The sequence below is a fragment of the Rattus norvegicus genome, chromosome 9 (genome assembly GCF_021556685.1).
Source record: "Rattus norvegicus strain SHRSP/BbbUtx chromosome 9, alternate assembly SHRSP_T2T, whole genome shotgun sequence".
NCBI lineage: Eukaryota > Metazoa > Chordata > Mammalia > Rodentia > Muridae > Rattus > Rattus norvegicus.
The window spans coordinates 41,425,556-41,453,164 of NC_141542.1; the positions used below are offsets into that span (position 1 = coordinate 41,425,556).

The following is a 27,609-nucleotide window of genomic DNA, read 5'->3' on the forward strand; positions in this document are numbered from 1 at the left end:
CTTCTCTCAGCATGCCCACCTCTTCAGTCTTCTTGAATGTGAAACGTGTTTATAGTCTTATGTCACATTCTATAATTTGGCCATCATTTCTGGATTTGTTTCTCCGTACTGTGGTATTTAGTTTCCTGCTTTTTGTACAGCAGGAATTCTGGTTCTGAGACATTATATATGTACATATGTGTGTATATACACACATATATATGAACACACAAACATAACACATACTGTATTATAAATATAAGAAAATATCCTGAGTGTTGTACTGGGACATGACCAGGTTGTTTAGAGGCACCCTGTGTCCTTTCAAAGCTTGTCGTTAAGTTTAGGCAGGAGCACCTGAGCTTTCAGAGCTAATATGACCCCTCTCAAGGCAGTCGATGTCCATGTTCCATGCAGAAGCTGCAGCCGCAGCTACTCCTTGGTTGCTGAGTTCTTGCTGATGAGAGCATGACCACGCCCAGGCTAAGTGAGTCGGGATAACTGACTCAACTCTGACTTCTCTACTTGGTCTGGGTGCTTCTGTGGGCATCAGCTGATATCATTGAAGGCTTGAGAACCTCTGCCCACCGACGGAGCTTCTTGCTCTGCAAATTCTTGCTATATAACTTCCTCACACTAGGTTGTCAACCAAAGGAGACAGCAGAGTTTGGGGGGTTCCTTGCCTGTGGGGTGGCCCCTTCAGAGCAGCTTTGGCAATTTTAGGGCTGACATTTACCTATTCTTGGACAGTCTATCATATCTGTGTTTCACCCCTAATGACTACATTCTTCTTGTTATTTAATCCTACTCCTATGTCTTTTGTTTAAGAGTAGTCTGCCTGCATGTACATGCATGCACCCAAGCACATGTGTGGTGCCCACAGAAGTCAGAGGGTGTCGAAAGCCTTGGCACTGGAGTCACATACAGATGACGGTCAGATGTGACCCAAGTGCTAGCAACTGAGCTGGGGCCTCTGGAAGAGGGGCAAATGCTCTTAACCGATGAGCCATCTCTTCTCCAACTCTCCTGTGGCTTCATCTTGTCTGGAAATTAAATGGATTGTTAAGGCTCTAATGCATTCAGTAAGCATATAATCTACTGCAGCCAACCCTGTCCCTCTGCCTAGTGCGTGCCCTCCCTCCCCATCGTTAGATGTTAAGACCTGTCTTCAGTTTTCACTCGCATAGCACATTTTTTCTGTAACTGATTCAGACAGAAGACCCACTTGTATGGTTTTTGTCAGAATCCTAATACCTCAAAAGATACAGCAGAGCCTTTAAAGCCAAATCCAGTAAGGATATATATATAATGCTCGAGGCAAATACTTGCAACTGAAGAAAACCCAAGACACCCACAGCAGATTGGAAATCAATGGACAGGAGCTAAAATCACTGCCTCTTTCCAAGAGAGAGCACTTTAGCTCAGCATGCTGTCTCATCAGGGCAGAGGATTTCCCCCGAAGCAACCCAGCTTGGCCTACTTACCATATGATGCCTGCTTGCTGCGGCTGTGACCTGCTTCCTGAGCAGAGAACGGGCAGAACCCACTGAAGTGGGTGAATGAAGAACATCTGGATAATGTCCTCCCTCCTCCCCCACCAGCACCCTCTTTAGGAACTAGGTCACCCTGTGAGCCCCTCCCTAAGGATTCTGCTGCTCAGGTGCATACCACTGCACAATGAGGACAAGAAGGCACCCAAGGAAAACCATGGTAGCCTCAGGCCCGGTTATGGCCTGTGCTTCGCTTTGCCACACAGATCTACAACATGATGAAATATTCCTGAACCAGGGAAATGGAGAAATTATTCACCTAATCTGAATCTTTCAGTGACTGCAGACGGTGAGTTTAACATCTTAAGGGACGATGAGGGAAATCAGGTCTCAGTGGTTTTATATTTTCAGAATCATCTCTACATAACTTGGATCATTGTGTGTGCTATGAAAATGGGGATATAAAGAGCAGTGCCTTGAAGCCATATAAAGAATATTCCAGAAGCTCCAGTACGATTGAGAAAGGCAGACTTGCATTTAGGTTCAGGAGGAAGCACATGACAAAAAGAAGTCATTAACAGTAACGTGATCCGGTCTGATGCAAAAAGGCACTTTATGAGCTTCAAGCTTTGGTGGTGTTGCTGAAGTCTTGTGCTGCACCAGCTGTGCCTGATGAAGACTTTATGGATTCCTTATCAGTCACATGGTATGCCTATGACCTGGCTCTGCCCACCAGAACTCTCACAGACCATTTACCTGTCTACTAGGGTTCTTACAGCTGTGAACGGAGGCTGGTACTACCCACCCTCTTGCTACTGTTTACATAGTGGCATATTTATTTACATATTGCAGTCTTCTGCAGTGCTCTGAAGTCAGCAGAATCTTTCTGCAGGCTTCCCTACCGCCAAGGTTGAGCTTTCATACTTCTCTTGCAGACTTAATAAATGGGGGCACTTACAGAGTTAACAGAAATGAAGTGACAGCAAGTGTCCCAAATGCAAGGACCTAATCTAAAACAAAAGACTAGATACTCCAAATTAATGTTGCTTACTAGACTATACCGTGTCCGTCCATACAGCATGTGGAGGATACTGGAATCTGAAGGCCATTTTATGGGTTGTGTTGTCTGATTTTGCTCCCCTCAGCACTTCCTAGAGCATCGTCTGTGCATAGCTAAGCATTAACTTCCTCCAAGAGGCAGCAGGGTCCAGGGCATGTGACTGAGCAGCAAGACGTCTGGAGGTGATGGGAATGATGTGGTCTTCTCATACCTCTCCCGTTATTGTCTGATGATGTGACACTTCAAAAAGCAGCATTCATCTACTGCTAATGGAAGAGTACACACGTTCCTAGGAAGAAGTTCCTAGCTTGGCCCTCAAGCCAGCAGCTTCTGGAGGGCCTGAGTTTACTGTCAGGAGCAAAGGTTCAGGCTTCAGATGTCTAAAGCAGTCACATGTGCAGTCAGCTGTCGACTGCATTAGGAGCGTATTGAAGCAGGTTAAACAGTGATGATTCTGCCACATAGCCAATCATGGGAGGGAGCTCACATTTCTCTGTCTTTGCAGTGTTGACGGGTGAACTCAGGGCCTCCCACATGTGAGACAAGTGTTCTACCACTAAGCTAGAGCTTTTTGATTTTAAACACTCCAATTCAAAAACCAGACTTCTCAATGACTTGCTATTGCCTGTTCTGATCTCTAAGCTCCCCCACTTCATGTAAAGACTGAAGGTCGTGATTATACATTAAGTAAGACTTGTTCCTCCAAAACACATGATCATCAGTACCTCTACCACCGATCCTGTCACTGTCAAGTCCTTAGGAACAGCGCTGGCCCTTCATGATAAAGCACATATTAAATGATGTCAAAAGCAGTGGGGAAGGCTGGGCCAGCACTGGGACACCACAAGGAGAATTAATAATACTGTGATAGCATGGAGTATTAAATGTGGAGCTGTGGTGACCTCTCTGAGGCAGTTCCTGAAATTTTATTATCAACAGACTTCATATTTTGTAGCAGGTATCATCAGTGTACAAAATAATGGACTAATTTTCCTTAGAGACTGTATGCAGGTCTACGGCCATACCACCCTGAACGCGCCCAATCTCGTCTGATCTCGGAAGCTAAGCAGGGTCGGGCCTGGTTAGTACTTGGATGGGAGACTGTATGCAGGCAATGTTCCTATTAAAGTGTGAATACCAGGATCTAACCACATAGTAGGTATTTATACTTTTTGATGTGACCACAATTACAAAGGGAAAAAATATAGCAATAATTGAGTCTTTTTCTTTACTTCATACAAAGGATTTGCTGTGAGTCTGCAAGTCATCTTGTCCAATCCGAAAGCTGTATTTAAGCGCCGCGGATCCCAGCCAGGGATGCAGGAATCTGACTTTCTAAAGCAGATCACAACAGTTGACGAACTGGAACCAAAAGCTAACAACTGCACCAAGGTACGTCTCCCTCTCCCTCGTGCGGCTGAGCCTAGAGCACTGACAGTGTGGCTGTTAAATTATCCCCTTCCTCCGTAGGTTCTCGTGTGGCACACTCGGACAGAGAAGGTCAATCTAGCCAATGAGCCAAAGTACCACATGGACACAGTGAACATCGAGGTGTAGCCACCAGGAGCAGCCGCTGAGGAGAGGAGGAGTCTGGAGCGTAGGCTGCGCTCACTCAGGTACGGTCCCTTTGCCGTCAGCCTTTCCCGTCAACCGAAGGACGTCTGTATCGACAGCTACCTGGACACTACAAAATGTGCTATCTTCCTTTGTTCTGCATGTGTTCTCCTAACTGGGAAGATTCTGTACAGTGAAGCTACACGACACTGAAATAGAACACGGGAGTATCTCACGCACTACTCCCTCCCTCTCGCCAAGACATGTCATGACTGGTAGAATGAAATAGGTTTTAGAAGCTGCTGATGAGTACTTTGTCAATTAAAGTTTTGGCTTCACAACATGAAATATTTGGAAAGCTGGTGGCAGTGTACACTGTAGGAAATAAAACCCACAAATAAAAAAGGTGTGTGGATTCATCTGTTTAATATAGGGAAATAACATTTTGTCAATACTAGGCACCATAAAATGTAAACACAATTACTGTCATAAACCTGGATATACCTTCAAGGATTAAAAGTGGCTTTGTTTTAGTTACCCTGTGTGCATATAGTGCAGAAAAAGGTCTTCATATTAGCACTATGTACATGAGAAGAGGTCCACATTACAAGAGGCAACGGGAGTTTGAATTCTGAAACCTTCATTGAGCTTTACAGTGCATCCAGGTCTATCTCCGTCACTAGCCACGCTCCCTGTTACGCACATCATGACAACAGCACAGCAGAGTGAGCGATGATGCGTAAAAGAACTTGATACACTAGAAAACAGTGCTCAGTGATACATTTACATTCTACCATATGATTAAACATCTGATCATACAGTCCCTTCCTACAGGATTACTGGCTAATTTGGGGGTAGGGCTTATACTGTTAGAGGTATTACTAACATGATAACTACTTCCCTTATATGCAAACGTTAGCGCTATAATTTTGAGAATAAAACCGATTATACAAGTTAACTGAGCAGCTTCTCAATGTGGCTTATGACATCATGGGAAATATGAGCAAAGCTGCCCTCCACACAAGATGGTTTCTCAACCTGCTTTCACATCAAATTTAATCAGCACAGACCAACACGGTCAATCAGGTAATTCTTAATGTGAACAAATGGGGGAAAGAAAAAATACGTATGTACATGAATAAACGGGAACTAGATGCCTTTGTAGCGAGGAATGCTGGGTGTCGGTTGTGGAGGAAACTGTTGCAGCTCCTACTTCCACAGCTGTGTGCTCAGAGTCTGCCCCGACGAGCTTCCAGACCACCCTGCTGTCGTGCTGGGCGGCTGGCCAAAACCTGCGCTGCTGTTTGCACTACTGAGGTTCATGGCAGCCATCTGCTGATTCATCTGTGAAACACAAAGGTTTACAAGGGTGATTCACTTTGCACTCTTGACTCTAGCTACAGCCAGACACTTCATCAGACGTGAACATCAGTGCAGACGCTGGGCATCGAGCACACAGCAGTCTCTCCACTGAAATCAAAAGCTGCCTCTCCCCGAGTCGGGCATTCCTTATAAAGCAGTCCATGCTTAGTTCGCTTCCTAGAGCGGCCACAACTGAAACCAAAGCTTTGAGTTTGTATCGGAGTCCATCACTCCTCTGGGACTCCCAAGGACTGAAATTTTAGAAAGTAAAACATCCTAAATTATCCTAACACTTACAAAATACCTGTAATTCTGGGCTAACATTCTAAATGGCCTTAATATACTTCTTAAACATTAAGAAGGCCCTATAGCATGCGTTTTAGGTGTATGTTATAAAGCATAAATGGCTAAAATTAAATTTCCTTACATGCTATAAAACGAACAGCTACATGCCTGTTCTTCCAGGGTACAATCCAGTACACATCAGGCTCTTCACACAGCGGCTCTCACTACCCAGTTTAGTGATGGAACAAGAGACACAGGATTTACCTAAAATAATTCTAAACCTATGCTCAACATTAACTGTGTTCTTTGTGCAGGATTTTGTTTTGTTTTGTTTTTGAAAACCAAGACTAATAACCCCAAACATGTCTACAGGCAGGCAGATTTCATCTTCCCTTTTGCTCATGAAGACTCGTATGGCCTTGTTACAGAACTGCTATTCAACGCTGGTCTCCTGTAATTTAGCCTGAGTCAGGTGAGCCTCAGTAGCTCAGTCACAGAAAAGCTGATCCTAACATCTGACACACCTGCTGAGGCTTCCACTGCATAAGCAGTGTGCACATGTATTCCTATGACCACAGCTGTAGTAGCACATGAGCACTTGTGAGATACACGGTGATGTTGTGAATGTTCATTGGCAGTCAGTGTTCTTAAGGTACACCAGGGATCTTAGTGGCCCTGGCTGACTCCTGTAAGATGCTTGGTGGACCGTCATGCAGGACAAGGAATGGGGCAATGAACACTAAGTCAAAGCCTCGGTTTGTGGGGCAACAGCAGAAATGTCTGTTTAACCTAAGCCACACAGACATGGAATTTATCAGTGAATACCTGAGGTAAGCAGGGTATGCATTCTCATCATAGGGATTCCTGAGCCAATGGATGTTCCTCAGACACCAACAGGCGGTAACCACATGACAGAGGCAGCCTTGATCCCTCATAAAACTATGCTTTAAGAACATGAAGCTGGACTTCTTTCTCACTGATAGGCTTGCATCTTTTTTATTAATTCTCATCAGTGAAGATAAGCCTTACAGGCAGGAGTTGACGTGTCTCTTAAATGCTGCCCGAGATAACTTCTAGTTAGTATAGGCATGTTCACCATTGTAACTACAGTCTGAAATGGGAAAAGGAAAATCCTAACATTTATTTATAGAATATTCTTAGTAAGGAAAATAACTAGTCATTTATCTATAAACACTTGGATCTGATTAACTTATCCCTTTCTTTTGTTCCATCATTAGATTTTAAAACAAATAAAAGTACTCAAAATACAAATGTGGTTTCTTGGATGTTCGGATGGTAGAAACTCCATGAGCCTTACCTGTGAGAGGCTCCACTGCGGCTGCTGAGCTTGGGGCAGGCCGAACTTACTCTGAGGTGCACCCATCTGTCCTACCATTCCTCCCTGAGGGCCAACAACATTCTGAGGAAGTGGCATCACTCCAGTCTGTGCGTTTCCCATGAAGCCATTGTGCATGGGCATGCCCACCATCATGCCTGTGTTCTGTCCCATCATATTTCCCATAAGGCCAGGAGCTGCAGGCACTGGGACGCCCATGGAAGGAAAACCTTGAAACGCAGTCGGTGCTTGTGAGGTAAATGGTATATTTGTGGGTCCCATAAACACACCTGCATTGAAAGAACCGTGAATAAAAAAAAAAGAAGAGGTCAAGACGAGGCCCTTTCATATGCTGTACCCATCTCCAGATACAGAAAAGGGCAGACAGCTCAAAACACCCCCACCTCAACCTTCAGAGCCTGTTACTCCCAGAATGCAGACAGATGTACTGTTTACTGCACAGACGCACAGCATCACAGTACACGCTGCTCCTGCTGACTTGCACCACTGCTCTCCCCAAAACCAACCAGGCAGGTAAAAGGTAGTTATCTGTTTTATGAGGAAGTAGGTGGGTGGCCACACAGTTTCAGTCTATATTATGAAATAAGCTTATTTTGGAACGAAGGGTCTGATGGATTAAAACTGAATAAATCATATGCTTATATTTCACTATAACGAAAGACACTTGAAGTTTTACATAATGATATGTATGTATAGTTCTGACTGCCTAATTGCTTACCTGCAGAGGAAACAAGAATATACACAAAGTCAGATTTCATGTAAATCCAAGTCCAGTGATTCCTGAACGTAACTATCTTACAGACTTGTAGAACAGTATTCAGCGATGTGTGAACTTGTTAAGTCTCAAGTGAATAAAGCTCTGAATACTATACTGTTTAGTGCTAATGCTCCATTCATTTCAGTTATATAAGCTGCAACGCAAGTGCCCACTACCACCAGAGAAATGTGACTGAGGAAGTCCCAGAGGGTGTGCTCTGTAACACCCTGTCACCGACTGGAGCAGCTCAGCATCACTTACCAGGAGTGCTCTGCTGTGCTCCTGTACCATACAGGGATAAGATGGAGTCTTTGGAGAGCTGTTTCTTTGCTCCTTCTTCTGACTTTGTAGTTTGCTCAGTAAATAGATCCAGATCCCCAGATGTTACGGTGGACAGGGCAGCAGCCGCTGGTATGGAGGCGGTCCCCTGGGCAAAACACCGACGACAGGAACTGTTAATTTCCACACAGCACAGCTTCTCTAGTACTACATGAGATTATGAATTGGTGGTATATTATAAGAGGACAGCACAGTATATGGTGACATCTCTGATGCAGGCTCCTCCACAGCCGTGTTAAGCAGCTGGGAAAGGGCCGTTCTCACTCATCGTCTGAACAGTGGGTGTGTCAACAGGCGGGTGCAGTCCGAAGATGGCCACACTTCTCTCAAGGACTAGGGTTACCCGGAGTAAAGCTATACCATAAAACGTTTACACATCTATTCTAATACTAGAATGCATCTAATCCAGAAAGTTCGTACAGAAAAACAGCTGCCTCTAATTCGGCCATATCCTTTACTCTATTCAGAGGCAAATCGATACAAGAAATTTAGATATTTAATATAAAACAAGCTTCCCATTAATCTACTCTATCTACTATATCTTATATAAAGATAGCTTTACATAATCACAACTGGCACTCTTGCTTAATCATTTGTTTTAAATAATTAATAAAAAAAATAAAAGATTCTCTGAAGTCTAGCAAATGCTGGCTCACATTCTTCTGAAACTACACACAGAAGTGGGTAGCAGCCAGACGCTAAATTCATGTACTTACTGTCCTGGATAGAACACCATGCAGTAAATTACCGTCAAAGCATTTTATTCAAACTCATTTAGGTAGAACCATATTTTGACTCTATTATGACTAAGTGAGCAAGACTTGTAAGAGACATAGAAAAGGTTGTCTTATTTTTGCAAAAACTCTAAAATGTATAAGAAATTAGACACGACAGACTACCAAACCTAGCAGTGTCTTTTAATCCGACTGTATTTTGGTTACTAGTGAAGAAGCATAGTACCACAGTGGCCAACAGAATGGTTCCTAGCCAGCTTGGCTGGACTGAATCACTACTCCTGAGTCTTGGGGTAAGGTCCCCTTACATTTAACATGTCACCTGACTTCTGACCTATAAAATGAGGGCAGGCTTTGTAAGCACAGACGCTTTGTAATGAAATGGGTAAGTACACAGTTATTAGTAACAGTGGTCACAAAATGACGTCACCATGTGATCCCTCCCTCAGGGTTTCTTCTGTGCAGCACCGGAATCTACTCAGCCCCTTGGGTTCCATTCTTGATGAGGGAGACAGAATCTTTAAAAAGCCCAAATGTCTGGGGAAATACTAGTTCTGGTTTCACAGTAGAACAGTCTCAAGAACAGCCTCATGGTCTAAGGACTATTAAGTTTGAACATCGACCTCAACACAGACACTGGCTAAACTGGTCAGCCTAAGTGGGTACCTAGCAAGCCCCTGGGTCTGCTTATGTACTGGGGGTGCGTTTGCTATCATTTACAGCACAGTGCCTGCTGTTTTACAACTCAGGCTTTCTGGCCTTTCGGGATCCCAGGGCTGGGATCAGCACCTGTACATACTCATTCTCACTATTCATCTTCTGTCTGTCTGTCTGTCTGTCTGTCTGTCTGTCTGTCTGTCTGTCTCCCTCCTCCCTCCTTCCTGTTGCATATGTAGACAAGAAAGGACTGCTGAACCCAGTCCCTCCCAGCCCCTATGCATACATGGACACTCTGCTCAGCTACTTCCAAGCAGACGGTGAACCTGGGCTATTTCTACACATGGGTAAATCCCTGACTAAAACTTACATATGCTCAGGAAAAAGCGCAAAGGTCAGACCCAATCACGTTTAACTCACACACTGAAAGCCACCAGAATTAGCAACTGCCCCCCGCCCCGTTTCAGCACTCACACGAGTATGTGCGTCTGAGCTGTACTTTATTGGCAAAGGCAGTATTTTGAAAATGTACTTGGATTTTAATCTTAGCATGTAGTTTGGATAAAAGGTAATTCTTATCATAAGTTATCATACACGGCTCAATACAACTGGCATAATTTTGGTTCATGAACAGTGTTCAAGGGAAGAATTAAGATATGATTCTTTAAATGAGCATGCTGGGGCTGGAGAGACAAGTCAATGGTTAAGAGTGTTTACTCTCTGGCCTTGGGCCTTAAGGCAGGAAAGCCCTCTCCTGCAGAACAGCAGGGCTGGGTACTGTGCGTTTATTGTTTGTTTTAGTTTGTTCTGAAGTTTAACATACATAAAATAAAGAAGATGGAGGAAAAAAGAAAGCATTTACCGCTCTCCGGGAAGACCCGTGAGAATTTCTCCAGCACCTACACGGCAGCTCACAGCCTCCTCTAACTCCAGGTCTGGGGGAAGTTAATGCTCTCTGTCAGCCTCCTGGAGTGTGTGTGCGTGCAAACAAGACTTTTTTAAAAAGGAAGAAAAGAACAAATGGCCACCCTATACACTACTAAGCAGAGTGCACCAGGCGGCCACCGGGCTAGAACTTGATCAGCATAAAGGTTAGAACTCGTTTTCCAGCTGGCTGGCAGGACGGGCCTGCCAATGAAGTCTCAGGAGGCTCCCTGTCTCTCTGCATCCCAGCACCCAGGCTACAGGCATGCACACAGCTGTGGCCATTTTATGTGGGTGCTGGGGATCAGAACTCATGACCTCATGCGTGCAGGGCAAGCATACCGAATGACGGACCTATCTCCACAGTCCCCTGGGCCCCTGTGTCACATGAGGGCAGCAGGGACTAAAAGGCCAGAGACACCAACAAGCTACCTTTCCTGAAATACACACGATGGCTACACTTGAAGTTGATGATGACGTTAGCCTAACTAATTCCCAAGAAATGTATTTGTTAAATTCAAGGCAAGTACAACAACAACTTTCTTAACAAATGCATAATAAAACATTATTAGTCTTAACGGCACATGGACTGGTTATGAAAATCTTTACACCCACACAACCCGGATGTGGCCCCACTCTTCCTAGAGAAAGGAAGCTCTGCATCTAGAGTGCCTTTTAGGGAACAACTGTGTTCCAATGCGGTAGGGAAGGAGGGTTTATTGCAGGCTTCCAAGTGACTTTAAACTGAACCTTGAAAGTTAATGTTTTATCTGAAGGAAATTAAATGTAATGCTATAAAAAAACCTGAATTTCTTAACCATTAGTATTTTAAAAATATTATTGTTGTATTCAATAGTCTTTATTTAATCATTCAAAAATATCAAATTTCATTTTAAGACTAGCTTAGAACATATTTACCTTCATAAAAATACAAATATTTAATTTGCCAGAACTTACTGAATCAAATATATTAACATCAACAATATTAATAGCACAGGCTTGTGAACTGAGGTCAGGCTGAGGTTGTATCACACGCCCCTATCCCAAAACATGCATTCTAAGTTCTGTTGTTCCCTAAAGTTTTCAAAATGGTGACGTCTGCTTGTTACAGGTCATGAGCTACTCTACTGTAACCGTCTCAACAACTGACATACCACAGATGAAAACTGTAAATCCACACAAGTGGCTGTGTTTGAATGAAACTACCTATTTAAACAAAATAGAGCTGCAAGACCAGCTTGCTAAACTCTGGTCTAAAGAAGAGGTTTTCAGCCAGGGACGGCTCGGGGACAAGGATTTCAAAGTTAAGCTTCCGAAGCTTTTCAGAAAGACGTGGTGCCCCAGAGAAGCACCTTTCACTACAAACCTGAGCTTGGGGCATGACGGCTGCGGGTAAAGGGTTAGAAATCATTGGTCCAAAAATGTCCAGATCATCACTCAGGGGTGGCGCTGCGGTCGTGTTTCCGTTGGTCACTGGTGCCTCAGCAGGACCATCTGAAAGGAACATACATTTTGTCAATATAGAATTTCCTAAATTACAGCAAACAGGGTGCTCTTCTAAAATTTTATTTTTTAAAAGTAAGAACAACTCAAAAACAGTCCCTTACTAGCCTAGGACTTGCTCTCCATCCTGAAGAGAACACTTCAGTTCGTTTCCTCTCCCAGGAGTAGCTTCTGGTAGCACACTACTCACAAGAGTTTGAAGACATTCTTTTTCTGAAATCACTGATCATTTTCCCCACACTCTCGCCACACACACATCAGCTCCGGCTTCTCTCTATCCTAGACTCCTCATTATATGATATTCAATGGTAAGCTCTTGATATCATTCCCATAAATATTCCTTATTACTAAAAAAGCTACTATACACAAAATTATTGAAAAACAAATTCTTAATAACCTCTGATAACCTAATTGAAACATTTCAACCTTGCACCTCAGTAAACACGAGTGCCCAGTGGTTTAAAGCATGCTGTCTTTGCTCACTGCCTTCGGCAGGTCTTAGAAACTACTGTTGTGATTTATTCTGAAGGTCAGTTTCTGATTTTCAGTATTTAAAAAAGACAGAAAAAGATTCACTATCACCATCAGTATTATGACCACATCGTCCTAAATGTGTTTAAAGGATGCTTGCATGTTGTGATTTCTGTCCCATGAAACGTGGTGCTGTGGCTGTCTCCAGGTGCAGTGTAGAGAGCTGGAGGACTGACCCTGAAGGTCTCCTCAGTGTGGATCATCTAGTTAAGCAGTGGAGTGCATGCGACTTGACTACGTGACAGTCTTCTGATCCCAAGGCTAGTGAGCTGGTGACCTGTCTCGAAACCACATTTCTGCAAAAGCCATAGGGTCACTGGAGTGTTGGGAAAAAATGGATAGTAACAGCAGGCTGTATGGCCAAAAATATATGAAAAATGTCATCTTGAAATGCATTATTTTATATATTGGATATAATGCTTTAAAAAGCCACATAATTAGAACCATGCCTAACTACAAAGGATTACCTAAATTTTTCAAAATAAGACCCAATCTTCAAATGTTTAATAATTCCTTGCACTAAGTAAAGGAAGCAAACATTTGAAAATCATTCATACACTGATCCTCTCTCTTTCCACTCCACTGTTCTCATACAAAGTCCAGGGTCATGCACAGGAATACAGATGGATCCAGTCAGTGACAAATGGAAGGAAAAACAGTGGGGCTGTGATCAGTCCTCAGTTAGTGAACATTACTACAACACAGTAGAGGTTAATACATTCTCCTAATCAAAGAACAACCTAAGCATGTTCTTTACTGACAGATTAAAAGCTAAGATGTTGAAAACCATTTTTAAAATATATTTATTCAAATTAAACATGGTAAATCATCATAATAAATCAGATAAGCTGTGTCTTGTTTCTGCATTTATACACACTTGAAATTAAACTTTAGCATTAATTCAGATTCAAACCAAGTCCCCAGAAGCAACTGGCTCTGGCCCGTTTTGCTTCCTTTAAACTGCAACTCTATTTCCTATGTGCATGACTGTAAATACCCCAGATTCCTTTCCTCATGTTTACTAGTGTTTGACAAGCTGCTAGCGCTCAAAAATTAGTAACTGCATTCAACTTTGACTTGAATAGCAGTCATCAGGTGGTCACAATCTATTTACAAAGATAATGAAGTAATGTCAAAGAGCAACATGAAATTCTACACTGCCAACCTAGTTTAAGGGGATAGGCAAACAGATGTAATGTCACTACCAGTTTTGACAGAGCGTGAACATTCAGCCTTTAGTACAACCTATCACATGAGCTGTCAAGTCCAATTCCTCAGTTGCCTACTGAGCCCACAAAGCCCTCGCAGACTCAGCCATGCTTCTTAGCAGTAAAGTTCTTGAAGTTTCTAAATGTTTCAAGTTTCTAAATGAAAGGGAACTTTCTTTTGTTGTAATCAAGAAGTCATTTAAAGTTTTTTTTTCTTAAGAAAGTGTTGTTTGGAATCCTTTCATATATATTAAAATATATTCCTTGCTTTATGGGATGAAATAAACCCTAAGTGAACTAATTTGTAGGCTCAAGTCACACGAACCACTTTAAAACTCCAAGCTTTAAATTGTTTTCTAACTGTACTTGACTAACTTGACACAAAACTGAGATGCCCTTAAAAGGCAATCTTCGCCCTCATGCACTGTTTGTCCTACTCCGTTTATGAGCCCCTGTACCAAGCTCCCAGTCTACTGTGCCGGGGGAACAGCACTGCACTGTTCTACGGCCTGGCCAGGCTGACGTCCGGCATGCGTTCATGAGCAGGAACCATAATGCAGTGGACAAGGAGGCCTTGCCCACACAGCCCGTCGCTCAGGAGGCACACTCTCTCAGCTGTCACGTGACTGCTTAGATGTGCCTCAGCAGATGTTTTGGTTGCTAGTATCTATACATAACTGTACCATCTTTATATGGCCTGAGAAGACAAGGTTTCCCTTCACTATGAAATCAAACCATACGAAACATTTATTTCTTAAAGTTTAAGACGGTGATATTCTCCACAGGCCAAAGATATTAGTTCAATACTAAAGTATAAGTATAAGAAATGGTTTGGTAGACTTTTGCCAGATTAAGGCAAAAGGTAAGACTAAGGCAAAAACATTAATTTTATTAAAGTCAGAAACTGTCTACTCTCCTGAGCTAAGTCATACTTGATTCCATGAAATAACGTTCTGGGTATAAAGTGCATGTGATGTTCTCAGACACCCTCAAAGGCATGCACTTGCTCATACCGCATGGCGGGGGGGTGGAGGTGGGGGTGGGGGGAGGGGGAGGAGAGGAGAAAGGGGGTGGGGGAGAGAGGGGGAGGGGGGAGGAGAGAGAGAGAGATTGAGATTCCTTGATTCTTGATTCTCTAACACTTTTTTTTTTTAAGTAATGATAAATGAGTCTAGAAACACCAACAACCTGAAGGCGTGACTGTGCTTTGAGCTAAGGTGTCCCCCTCCCCCACTCTAAAACTCTATGAGCGAGAAGCTCTTTTTCTGCTCTTCTCTTCCCCTTTCCGTCCTTGGCACATGGTCTAACCTGCAGCCCACTGTCACCACCAGTAAAATCCACTGCATATTCCTTAAACTCTTCAAACATTTCCTCACCATATTACATGTCCCCAAACAAACACACACACAAACAAACAGCATCTCCTCTGAAAAGTTTCCTAAGCTCTCCCACTGTCTAAGGGGCGCTGAGTGTCTAAGGAAGGCTACCCGTAGAAGCTGCTGGAGACCGTGTGTCTGCATGGCAGTAGTCAGCCACTGGACAAACAGGCACAGTAAGGAAATGCTCCAGCGGGGAGTAAAGCTCTGGGGCAGCTGATCCCGACCTCGTCAGCTTCAATCATTCACCTTCCACTTCAGGTCTGCGGATCAGCTGTGCGGGCGACTCGGCTGTACCCTGATAAGATCTGTTCTCTGCCTTGTAGTTTTCTTTAGGAGTTATGTAGTCACTGTATAGTTAGGAATGTCTCAAAGGCCAGTGATTTCTGTTTCCTACTAGATCTAATCTCCTTGGGTTACTGGGAGAAATCGTCACAGCGGGTTGTTTGTTTGTTACTGGAATCAGATCTGGCTATTCTACATGTCCATTTCCAACAATAAACGCCTTGTAATGTTACCCATTAAAGAGAAATTTCTTTCCTGCTCATATCCTCTTGTAGTTACAGCTCCATCTCTCTCACCTCTTTATAGTATGTTGTTGTAAAATGGTAAAAAATAAAATGGTGTCTTTTACCCCCACTAGGTCTAGCACCACAGTGCCCCAAGATATCTAATAGACATCTTAATCTCAGTCAGCAAAGGCTCTCACCCACTTTGCTCCATCCCATATCACATTGCCAATGGCCTCTCTCTGAGCCTGGCAACAATCTCTCTACCCATCCAATACCCAGAGAAGGCTGCCACCATGCCAGAAATATACATCTCAATTCCATGGCGGCTTAGTGTCCCAGCCACCACGTACTCTCTTAAACTTAATTCTCCACAAGAAAGAACATACAATAACCTCTGATCTAGTTGATAAGATACAGTTGCCCACCTAAACATACAAAGCCCTATACACATCCATCCCTTAAGAACATCCATAACAACCTGTAAATATGCAGAGAGGAATCTTAACATCTGCCTCCATGTTCTCTCGGAGGCTTCCTCTCTAGTCTCCTTCCGTTCCAGTCTCCTCCTCTTCCCTCAAACTTTTCTCCCGCCCACCCTTCCTTCTCGTCCAATGACAGGCCTCACTCTACCTTGTACCTGCCTTCAGCTGTATGACATCATCCTACAATAGTACAATACCTCTAAAGTATATCCCTACTTGTTTTTCCCTTGTTTGCCTTCCCACTAACCATCTCTACATCCTACCAGCTCCAAGTTACTCTCGTTTGAGCTGAGTGCTCTGATTTCTCAGCCCTTCTTCTGCTTGATCAGCCAGAAGCACAAGACAACTGTGTATTCCTACTCTCGTCCTCATTTTACTTGCACATTTAGTGGTATTTGAATGACCACGTCACCACAGAAATGCAAGTGATAACCTGAAGTCACGGCTTCAGAAGGCTGCATGTGACCTGCTATGCACTCCTGCCCCTTTATCATAGCCGCCATCAACGAGTGGGGGCTCACGGCCTGCAGGCCACATTTGATCCTTTGCCTTTTCTACAAATTAAGTTTTAATAGAACACAGTTTATTCATCAGGTATTATCTATGGTTAGATAGTCTTTACGGGAGATCTTTATTGCCAACAAAACCTACAATCTGTACTTTTTGTCTCTAGACATTTGACCAGTTCTTTCTTGAGATAAAAGGAGGGAAGTGAAGCGGAGACAGCAGAATAGCTTCCGATGGCATAACACGTGTGAAGAGTAAACCCTTTTTTCATGTTGCCACCACCACTCTGAAGAACTCTGTCACCAGAGCACTAACGAGTACATGCTGCCCTCACTCACAAGGGGAAGTCACAGCGAGCCCACTTGACACCCACTCCTTTCGTCTTTCTAGGTCTTTCGAGATCCTTTATCTCCTGGCCTCCAAATAACTGAATATCACAAGGTACAGATTTTAAACCTCTTCTCTTTTTAAACTTGTATTTTCACTTTGTAAATGAGCTGACCTAATTGCATAATGTTCAACAATAGGTACCTATAAGCTGGTAGCATCCAATTTTATATTCCTCATCTAGACCTCTTTCTAAACTCTTAAGTCACCTAACTACCTAACTATGCTGTAATAAGTATTTCCAGTTAGCCATGGCCAAACAAAACCCCTGACCATCTATCTAGATTTCCTGCAGACTTTCCCACCTGAATGGTGTCCAGTCGAAACATACTTGGCAGCACTTTAATTCTTCTTTTCTCATATTTCTCATATTTAATCAATTTATCAACAAATTCTAGTAAACCTATCTCAAATATATACCCCAAATCCAAGTAAAGGCCAGAAAGCAAGGAAAGTCCATGAGAGAAAAGAGGCTGTCAGTTAGGACTGCGAAGCAGAGTGCATAGAACATTAAAGTGGAAAAGGGAAGGTGGGGATAAAATGGCTCACATAGTGTGAGGCAGGAGGCCAACCCAAACTAAGTGTTATGGGAAAGCCAGAAGGAAATCTGGTCCTTGATGATTACATATTAAGCAACAACAAAAAAGGAATGAGATAAACTTTGAATAGAGGAGCTTGCATACGTGGACAAAGCTGTTTTGAGATTTCATTCCTAATGAAAGAGTGCCAGGGATGTGCTAATCCCACGAGGTGTTGCCCAGGAAGGCCCCAGGGACCCCAGACAATGCGTGATATTTTTTAACCAGAATTACAAGACAAGATTCTATTGGTGATTATATGTATTTTGATTATACAGCATACAGAAATCAAGCTAGGACTGAAGCAGACATTCCTTCTCTGTTACAGAAAGTACCATGCAGGCTTCTGGGGGGAAGTATCTCACTCGGGAATCTGCACTGTGCTGCCCACCTAACAGACAAGTTACTACACAGCGGCGGCATGACTATGGGGTGGCCACCACTTGCTGACTGGATTTGAGGTTCAGTTCTCAGGAGAGAATTCATATTGGTTACTGTAAACATTTCAAAAGCTTATGGCTAGGCCCTAGTTTTGTTTTGTTTTGTTTTTTAAAAAGGTGCTGCTAGGATATTTGATTACAAAATCAGTGTGATTTGCCTAAGAAATTGTCTTCTAAATATTTCAGTTTATGCCCATACATTACTCCTGCTGCTCACGGAAGCTTCCTTTTGCAATGAGTAGTGATTAATGCACAAAGTCTGAGGCTAAGTGACGACTGAACGAATACTCAGCTATAAACACAGTATCTCCGTAACTATGTCACCCACTCCAGGCTGGGGAATATCACAGGAGATAGAAGTAAAGGTATAGACAGAAAGGTGTGTGATAGAATGTCAGAGCCAAATAAAGGGATGGGGTCTTCCAGGAACGACACACCCAAGGCGCTCTTGAGCACTTGGCAGCTGCCATCACCTACAGAAGACCAGGCCTTTTTACCATGGGGCAGGAGGGGTTCAAGAGGCCCTGCCCTCTCTGAAGAGCTATGGGTATCCAATGACGATGTGTAAGGGACAGACATTTCTTCAGTGCTGGGGGTACCGGTGAGAGTTGCACACATCCTAAAAACATAATGTATAGTCCTGTAAGGAACTCTGACTAAACTCACTGACACCAGAATGGACGGGATGAGGAAGGGCTGAGAGCATTGGGGGGGAGAGGAGAGGTAAAGAAGGGATGAACGTAGGCAGACACTGTGTGTAGGAACTGTCACCATGGATCCACTATCACCATTCTTATATGCAAAACAAACAAATGCATTGCTGATATTTACAAAATTAATTTGAATTTCTATATTTGCTATAAGGTTATCCAGAATTATTTTTCCAAGGGACAGCAGAAATTCCCCTAAAAATTTTAAGCATTGAGGGGGGCTAAGAGAAAGGGGAGCATGACTCAATCTTTACTTAAATGTTGAAATGTCACATCCACGAAGCCTCCCCAAGATTATTTTCTCTCTCCACCCAAACAATTCATTACTTCTACTTCAGGAGCGGGAGCTGACCGACATTGGCCTTCCTTACTCAATGCCTCTTCTGTGAGAGCTGGGCACACTCACGAGACCCTCTCAGACCACACCTGTGATACCATACTGGACAGCACGTTCATTTCATGTGGCCTTCAACTGTCTTGCATTCCCATCACTTACCAAGTCCTAGAAGATCCACAGTGGGCTCTGCAACATTTTTCGGGCTGGTGCTTTTCTTAGGCTCAGGTTGTTGATCTTCTTTCTTCTGCAGCTTTGAAGTAAATCATTAGATTCACTGATTATCTTATTAAACAAATATTTAAGTCCTACCCATGCATAATTTTCATGAAGTTAGTATAAGGAATCCTAAAGCATTTATTATTATTTGTAAACAGGTAAGCATGGTCTTTGAACTTAGTGGTAATTCCTATACAATGAGACCCCTGAGTAGTGAATACAGAAATTTAACCTCTAAATGAAATTATGCTTTCTCCCCCTTAGTACTTGGGATTGCACCCAGCACCTTACATAACAGGCAAATGTTATCACTGAGCTACACTGCGAACACCTTTACTTTTTACTTGAGTTAAAGTCTAAGTTGCCCGGGTAGACCTTCACCTTGCAGGCCTCCTGCCTCAACTGAAATACCCCTGTGGTGATTTCCTTTTTTTTTTTCTTTTAACTTTGTATTAATTTTTTTTGTGTGTGAATTTCACCTCTTGTACCCCAATCCTATTCATCTCATCCCTCCATATCTGCCCACTGCAAATATATATATATATATATATATATATATATAAAATATATATATATATATTTTTCCCCCTTGCCATGGAAGCTCCAATGTATCACGGTGTGTCACACAGTATGGTCTTTTGCCCAAACAACTTTACTTGCAATCATTCATCGCAATGAGTCATTGGTTGTTCCAGGCCTCCAGCTTCTGCTACACTATCTATATTGGATTCTCACTGGGATTCTCTTGTTGTTAGCCTGTGTCATACAGAGCTACAGCTTTGGTTCTGTAGGACTGGTCCCTTTAATGTGCTCCAGTAGTTTGCAGATGGGATAGATGTTGGAGCAGACCAGCTCGCAGCCCTGTGTCTGGGCCTGGGAGGTAGCTGAGTTGCGCAGCCCACCAGCTCTCCTGTACTTAAAAGCATTCCCACTTCACTCAGGTAAGGGGCAGGTCCAGTGCTCCTGGTACAGTGAGGACCAGCTGTCCTGTGTTCACCCAATCCTGACTCACTTTCCATGCCACCACGGCGAGCTGCTGGATAGCTTGTGGTACCTGATTGCCCTATCAGGTAGCAGAGACCAAAAAAATACATCACCAGGCCCAGATTTTTTTATATTTCTATTTGATTATTTTGTTGGTATGTATGGGTGTGTGCATACCATTAACAGGTGTGAAGTTCAAAGGACTCTTAAAGTTTCTTTAACTTTAAGTTAATAACTTTAAGTTCTTAGAAGAAACTTTAAGAGTCAGTTCTTTCCCTCTACCGTGTGGGTCTAGAAATAACTCAGGTCAGGCCTGGCAGCAAGTGTCTTCACCTGCTAGGCCATCCTAACAGTAAGTTATACTTCTTTGGTGTTTTGAACACAGGGTTTTTCTGTGTAATCCTGGCTGTCCTGTAAGTCACTCTGTAGACCAGGCTAGTCTCAAACTCACAGAGATCCACCTGCCTCTGCCTCTAGAGTGCTGGAATTAAAGGTGTATGCCACCACCACCAGGCTACAAGTTACACTTTTGAAGACCTGGATCACATATTATTTCTTAGCTACTATTCACACTTGTTAGTTGTTTGGAGAAGAAAAGGAAACTGACCACATTAAGTGTTGTTAAGGTTTTGTGACATCATCTCCCTTCAGGTCACCATTACCCGCTGACAATTCACATTCCGCTCAGGATGCAAACAGGATGGGGAAGCACTGTACCTTAACTAACTCAACTTCTATAAACATCGCCCCAAGAAAACTGCCTGCTAATAAGGGAGCGGCTCTCAACCTAGGGGTCAAAGAGCTCTTTCGGAGGGCTACCTACAACCATCAGAAAACACAGACATTTACATTTATGACTCATGACACGGTAGCAAAACTACAGTTATGAAGTAGCAATGAAACTAATTCTGTGATTTGGGATCGCTACAACACGAGGAAGTTAGGAAGACTCAGAACGTTAGGAAGGTCGCGAACCACTTATTAGAAAACCTGAGTCGACTGTGTGAGGATCAGGAGTGAGGATCAGAGTTAGGTGGATCTACAGTTTACTATGCAAATGTTCCCAACAAGCAAGAACATAAGTCTATTTAGATAAAGCAATTTTATAAATTCTAAGCAGATTCCCAACCAGTAGATATCCCGTTCAAATTAGTTTTATTTGCAGCTTGACTGCGCAGTCTTTCTGTGATTTACAGTGTTACTCCAAGACTAAAACTGAACAACAGCTTAGTTTCAGCTGTCATACTTTTGCTATTTCCTGTTCCTTTAAGTAGCAGGTATAATAGCTGGGCCTAGAATGCGGTAACAATGTTCCTTTGCTGACTAGTCAATATAGATAGCAGCACATATGTAATCTGTAAGCTGCTGAATTTAACAAGTACAAAGAGGGAAATGAAAACTGACTACCTCGTTTAGATTTACCCGTGAAATGAAGTCATAAGGCAAGCTATACAGCTCCCAAACCAGGAGGGACAGGGAGACACAGCAAAGTACAATGTACGAGAGCAGAAGCCACCCTCAAGGAGGAAACTCTGAACTGTTACTGACGCATTGCTGGACCAGTGAGGACATGTCTGTGAGGAATTCCGGACGTACATCAGGGCAGGGGACTGTTCACTCTTAGGTTTCAGGAACCTGTTAGTCTATCACACACCACATGTAAATGTTACGTATGAGCTATGTCCTCAGCTTTAGGCATAGGCATAAGTAAGAATACCTATAAATAAAGATCTTTTTGCTTTGTTATAAACTTTTTTGACATCATTTCAATATGTAGCCCAAGCTGGCCTCAAGCTCCTGCTTCTTCCCTCTTCTGGCTGCTGGCATTACGGTGCACATCATCCCACCCAGTTAAAACTGAGCTTTAATCAGAGTTCTTCCTGACTCTAAAGCCCATACTCTTTTTATTATACCAAGTCACCAAAATAAACCCTTAAGTTTCTTTCATGCCAGGTATTTGTTCGCAGCAGCAACAACAGTAACTAATACAGTAAGGTAGTAATAAACTCCCTCCCACAGCCACCCTTTAGAAAGATGGCTCCACCAATTATATGTGACCTTGAGCCAATTTTTCTTTCTGAATTTTCTATCTTTTTTGCATTAATACATATTAAATTAGCAATAATAACTATATTTAAGCGTTCCAGGATTTCACACGCAACACACTAAGCACAATGAACAGCACTTAGTAGAAACTTAAGAACTGATTCTTGCCCTCACCTGCGCCCCCTCCTTTTCATCCCCTTTTGGATGTTAGAGAACACACCGGTTGGGCTCCCAGTGGTACTGGTCACAGTTCATGCTGGCAAGGCGGGCTGCTCAATGGACTCTCAGCTTAGCTCTGACTCAATGGCTGTGCGTCCAGGAATGAACTGCCCAGCCTGTGTCCCGTAGGTTTGTGCAATGTGTAAAGAATAATCCTATCAGCCTCCAGCACTGGGAGCACTATGAAATAATATATCTAAAGGGCTCAAAAGGACGTTTGAGTGTAAATTACCTTAGGCACCCAGTAAAGTTCTAGACAATTCCATCCTTTCCAACAACACATCTAATTTAGTCATTGAGCCTTATACCTTGCTGCACTAGTCTTAACAGTGAGCGTTAACTCAGTAAAACTACTTTCTGTCAAAGTGCTCACTGAGAAGGTATTTCCTCACTTTCTACTTAAGAACATTCCTAATTTACAAAAAGGATCGTAAAGCTTGCGTGCTTGTTGAGCAAAAGGCTTTCGTTCATTAGGTAGGAAATGAAAGCTCTGCACATAAAGTAATTGGATTTCTTCCTTATTTTATTGCTTCACTTGCAATAAAACTTTAAAAGACTACAAAAACATTTCAGAAATTCCATGGGGAAAAATGTTTCCAATTTACTACAAAGCCTGTAACAGAACTTAAAATATGACCTGTATATATACCACAATGTATATAGACAATCTTTATCATTTTAGTTACTTCAATAGTAACTAAAGTATTAAAAAGCTATTATACTTCAGCAGTCCCTCAAGCTAGGCTTCAGGGTACTTAACTATAGTATTTAACTATTACTGTCATCTCATATTGCTTTCTATAAGGCAATAACTTATTTTAGCCATTCAATGCTCTCTGGATTAAAACAGAACACAGGAGACCATCTTTGCTGTTTAAAAAAAAAAAGTTATCTCAAGCTAATTATTTACTCATTAAAAGTTAACCTTTCAAATGTCCAGGTCAGGTGGTGGACATCTGAGAAGCCAGAGTTCTGGATACTTCGTAGCTATTCAATGCTCAAGACTAGGTTATTATAACTCTTTGAGGGCAGCACTAAGTCCAATCGCTGACAAGAGACAGAACCAATAAACACTATACACGTAACTTATGTTCAATAAAGTTGATTTTTAATTTTTCAAAAGCTAAAATCAAGTATACTGCCTTACTAATCATTCTCTTTCCATGTTTCCACACATGTATGATGAAAAAGATTCAAAACCAACACACAATTAATTATACAGCCAGTTTCTTTAGAAAAATGATGTTCTCCCTTAACTCTAGCTTGTGTATCACACCTTTCTTATATACTACTGCCAAAATAATCTTGAAAAAAAGCCTCTAAATTAGGTGTGCAATCTCCTTCAGAAAGCCATGTATCAGTCCGGGAGGGCCACACACCTATCAGCCCAGCACTGAGGAGAGAGGAAGGAGTTAAGTGTGTGGCCCGGAGCTAATGAGACGGCTGAGCACATGTCTGCTGAAGATATCTGTCTCTAGGCCTGGCCGACCTGAGTCCAATCCGCAGAACCCATATGGTGGAAGGAGAGAACCAACTACAGCAAGCTGTCCTCTGATCTCCACACACCCTGGTGGAAATGCATACACTTGCTAGTGCATGCACGGATGCACGGACGGACGGACGGACGGACGGACGGACGGACGGACGGGGACACACACACACACACACACACACACACGCATCGATTCAAATGTCACAATTTTAAGAAAAGAGCTTGAGTTGGCCTGAGCTGTAAGAAGGGAGGGCCAGGGAGAGAGAGAACAGGAACAAAGAGTTCTCCAGAGCCTCTCCTCAAGCAGAAAATAAAAGCCAACAATGTGAGCAACACTCTGCCACTCTTGCTGTCCTTTTCACTGCTCCTCAGATCTGGACAGATTGTCCAAACTCACACTTTATTTCCAGTCTCCAAAACCATCTTCAGGCTGCCTTCTCAGTCCTGCATCTTCTTTCCTTCCACAATGAAACTGCTCATGCTTCAAGATCTAGCTCATACATTAGAAAGCACGAAATCCTTCTGAGCTTTCAGGTCTGACCTCTATCTTGTCAACGCATACAGCAGTCTCACTATACATGGCATTCACGGGGTCTCTCGGAAGAGAACACTTGTTTTGTGAGGATCTCAGATGACGTACACTCACACTTATATCTGACTGGAGATCCTCTTCAGAAGGCTATGTTCAGTACGGAGGATTAAGTGTGTAAGTACTTGCTGAAAGGCTAATGTTTGGAATTGCACACATGTCAGAAAGGCTTCAGTGCAGGCACACAGTAACCTGGGTACTTTTGAGAAGCGTTACCTTTTCAGTTGTTAGTGCTTTGGCAGGCTTTTCTGGCTCCTTTTCTCTCTTTTTCTCTTCCTTCTTTTTTTCCTTTTCTTTCTAAAACACAGCCCAAAGTTTTCGTAAGTTAACATTTTAAAACTTTTAGAAGCTTTTAGTTCATTTTTGTTTTATTAGTTTGAATCACTGGTTGAGAAAGACAGACATATCAAGTGCGTCCACTGTCCACATGCTACTGAAATCTGAAAGTCAAAAGTAATTTCATTTTCTCATAAAGTTAAATGCTAAATGACAATACAGAGGATTACTCAAAACTTAAGGAGTGGGACAATTTAAACTTCAGGATTTGTTTTAAATGCTGAGAACTCCATTCAACAAATTCTCATGTTTATATCAGGCTATATAACTATAAATGTGTGTGTGTGTGTGTGTGTGTGTGTGTGTGTATGTATGTATGTATATGAAGTAAACCAAATGATAGGGCTGGTTTTTTTTTTTCTTTTTGAGACAGTATCTCAATATATAGCCCTGGCTATCCTGGAACTCAATGGACTGTCCTGGAACTCAAAGAGATCTGCCTGCCTCTGCCTCGAAGTGCTTGGATTACATGTCCACGAGAGAGATTTTCATTGTGAAATAGATAAAGTAATACTATATCAGGAAAACATGGGTGTTAAAATACAAAGTTATCTTAATTTCCAAAGTACCCATAAAATATTTTCAGGCCACCATCATAGTTATATGTATTTATAAACAAATATAGAAATTTTCTCATTAAAAATATTAAGGACAGTGCATGGGGCCAGAACCAAATAACTGGTGTAAATAGTTATAGTAAACCGTAATGATGTATTATGATGTTCACAGTTTGTACTCCAAGGAGAATTAACAACTATAACAACAAATCATATATGTGTGTGTGTGTGTGTGTGTGTGTGTGTATTTACAGTCAGACAGACAGACAGACAGAGAGATTGATTTTAAAAGACAAGTATATAAACCAGTCAAGCTATGTACAGAGTAAATCAGTAGCTGCCTCCAAGTCGGAGATGGCCTCCTTTGTCAGTGCTTAGTTATTCCTCACAGCCAAATCAGTAGAGAGCAGTGCAATTCCTAGGCTATGATGTAGACGAACCGAGCTCCAAGGGACATGTAACTTCATATAAAGTTCAAAATGCAAGAACATGTTCTTTGGAAGTATGAATACCAGCATAAAGCTACAAAACAGTAAGATTACTAAAGCACATGCTTGCACACAGAGAAACACAAACCTGACAGTGACAATGGTGGACAGGTCAGGGTGTCTAGCTATCTCTATGCACAAGAAGTAAAGTGATTAAAAGAAAGTCAGATGAGAGAACTTGATGTGATAACAATATTCAGTTTACACACTGACAGATAATAGCTATATAGTGACTGCTTTTAAGTATTCATTAAAGTCAACATAAATTTAATGTGCACTTATTTTTAAAAGATATGAGAAAACCTCAGACCAGCGTAAGCTATAAAGCAGGACACCAATGAGAAACTGTACGTTCAGTACCTGTGGCAAAATATAAAAAGAAACTTTGGTGCTCATCCACATTTTTTTATAAAAATGACAAGTCTATTTATGCATAGATAGCAATACCGTCAACTATGAGCTAAAGATCGCAATAACATTGTACAGCAAGTCTACTGCTACCCTCTCCTTTTAGTGTCAAGCAGTGTGAGTCATAGTAAACTGGGGAGTGCACTTGCATAGAGACAGTAATAATGAGAATACACACTCAACTTCCAGGACCTTGCCTCAGTACTTATTATCAACTGAAACATAGCAGGTTGGAGAGAGGGAGCCTCCCCTGAACAACTGCCTTGGGCAGACCAGTCTGTGGCCATACCTAGGAAAGCTTGTGTCCACTGATCCGGGAGGGCCTAGCCCTCTGTGAGGGTACCCTCCCTTTAGGCAGCACCTGGGTCACATAAGAAAGCTAACAGCACAAACAAGCAGCCTTTCTCTATGTTCCATGTCCCATGTTCGGCGTGGAGTTCCTGCTTAGATTCCTCCTCCTCCCACTTCCCTCAGTAATGAACTGTGACCTACAAGTGTAAGCCACAATCAACTCTTTCCTGCCCTAAACTGCTCTCAGTTATAATATTCATTATAGCAACAGAAAAGCAAACTAGAACAACCTAGATAAAAAGTTTCTACTTAAAGCTCCTTATAATACTACAATCCTCTCAAGCCATCTGTTTCAATCATGCTTTTCAAGAACAAGATAAATGACCATAAGTTGTACTTTCTAAATACCTAGAGTGTTAAAGCATAAAGAGCAATCTATCCCAAGGGCCAAACAAAACATCTACCAACTGGTCCAGAACAAACTGCCTAGGAAGGAGGCTATTCCTCAGAATACTTTTTATCTGCCCAACTACTTGGGAGTTCAGAGCAGAAGTAAAATATAAGCCTTGGGGTCAACTAGAAGCATCATCTACACCTGCGTCAACCCAAACCAAACCAAACCAAACCAAACCTACATTTCCAAAATCCATCTAATGAACACTTCCTCCTGTCCAGTTTAATGGTCAGAAGAACTATTTGACACAACTATTGTCAGTGCTGTTCTCTTACACATGAAAAACAAAGCTTAGGAAAACAATGCTCAGAACACAGCGCATCAGTACCCCTCATGCTGATGGAGCACAGACGCCATGCATGTCGATGTCACTGCTCACTGAAGTTCAGTGGGGCGTCAGTATTATGGTGATAGTCCTTATATTACAGCTAGTAGTTACTGAACCTTTATGTGCTGGTCA

General features: G+C 42.4%; 2 protein-coding genes across 5 annotated transcripts in view; one reads left to right on the forward strand and one right to left on the reverse strand.

The window, feature by feature from the left end:
* Positions 1–4,468, forward strand: part of B3gat2 (beta-1,3-glucuronyltransferase 2) — an 83,263-nt gene extending 78,795 nt beyond the window's left edge. Inside the window, 2 exon segments of the mRNA NM_022609.2 lie at positions 3,773–3,921; positions 4,000–4,468. Of these exon segments, the coding sequence (NP_072131.1) occupies positions 3,773–3,921; positions 4,000–4,086 (236 nt within the window). The 3' untranslated portion in view covers positions 4,087–4,468.
* A 22-nt stretch (positions 4,469–4,490) lies between these two features.
* Smap1 (small ArfGAP 1) overlaps positions 4,491–27,609 on the reverse strand; it is an 84,883-nt gene continuing 61,764 nt past the window's right edge. For 2 of the 4 annotated variants that reach the window (XM_087567677.1, XM_087567676.1), the window contains 5 exons: positions 19,229–19,319; positions 11,865–11,992; positions 8,106–8,271; positions 7,049–7,356; positions 4,493–5,427 (listed from right to left, as the gene is read on the reverse strand). In XM_087567677.1, coding sequence (XP_087423803.1) covers positions 5,293–5,427; positions 7,049–7,356; positions 8,106–8,271; positions 11,865–11,992; positions 19,229–19,319 — 828 coding nt within the window. In that variant the 3' untranslated portion in view covers positions 4,493–5,292. 4 annotated transcript variants of the gene reach the window in all.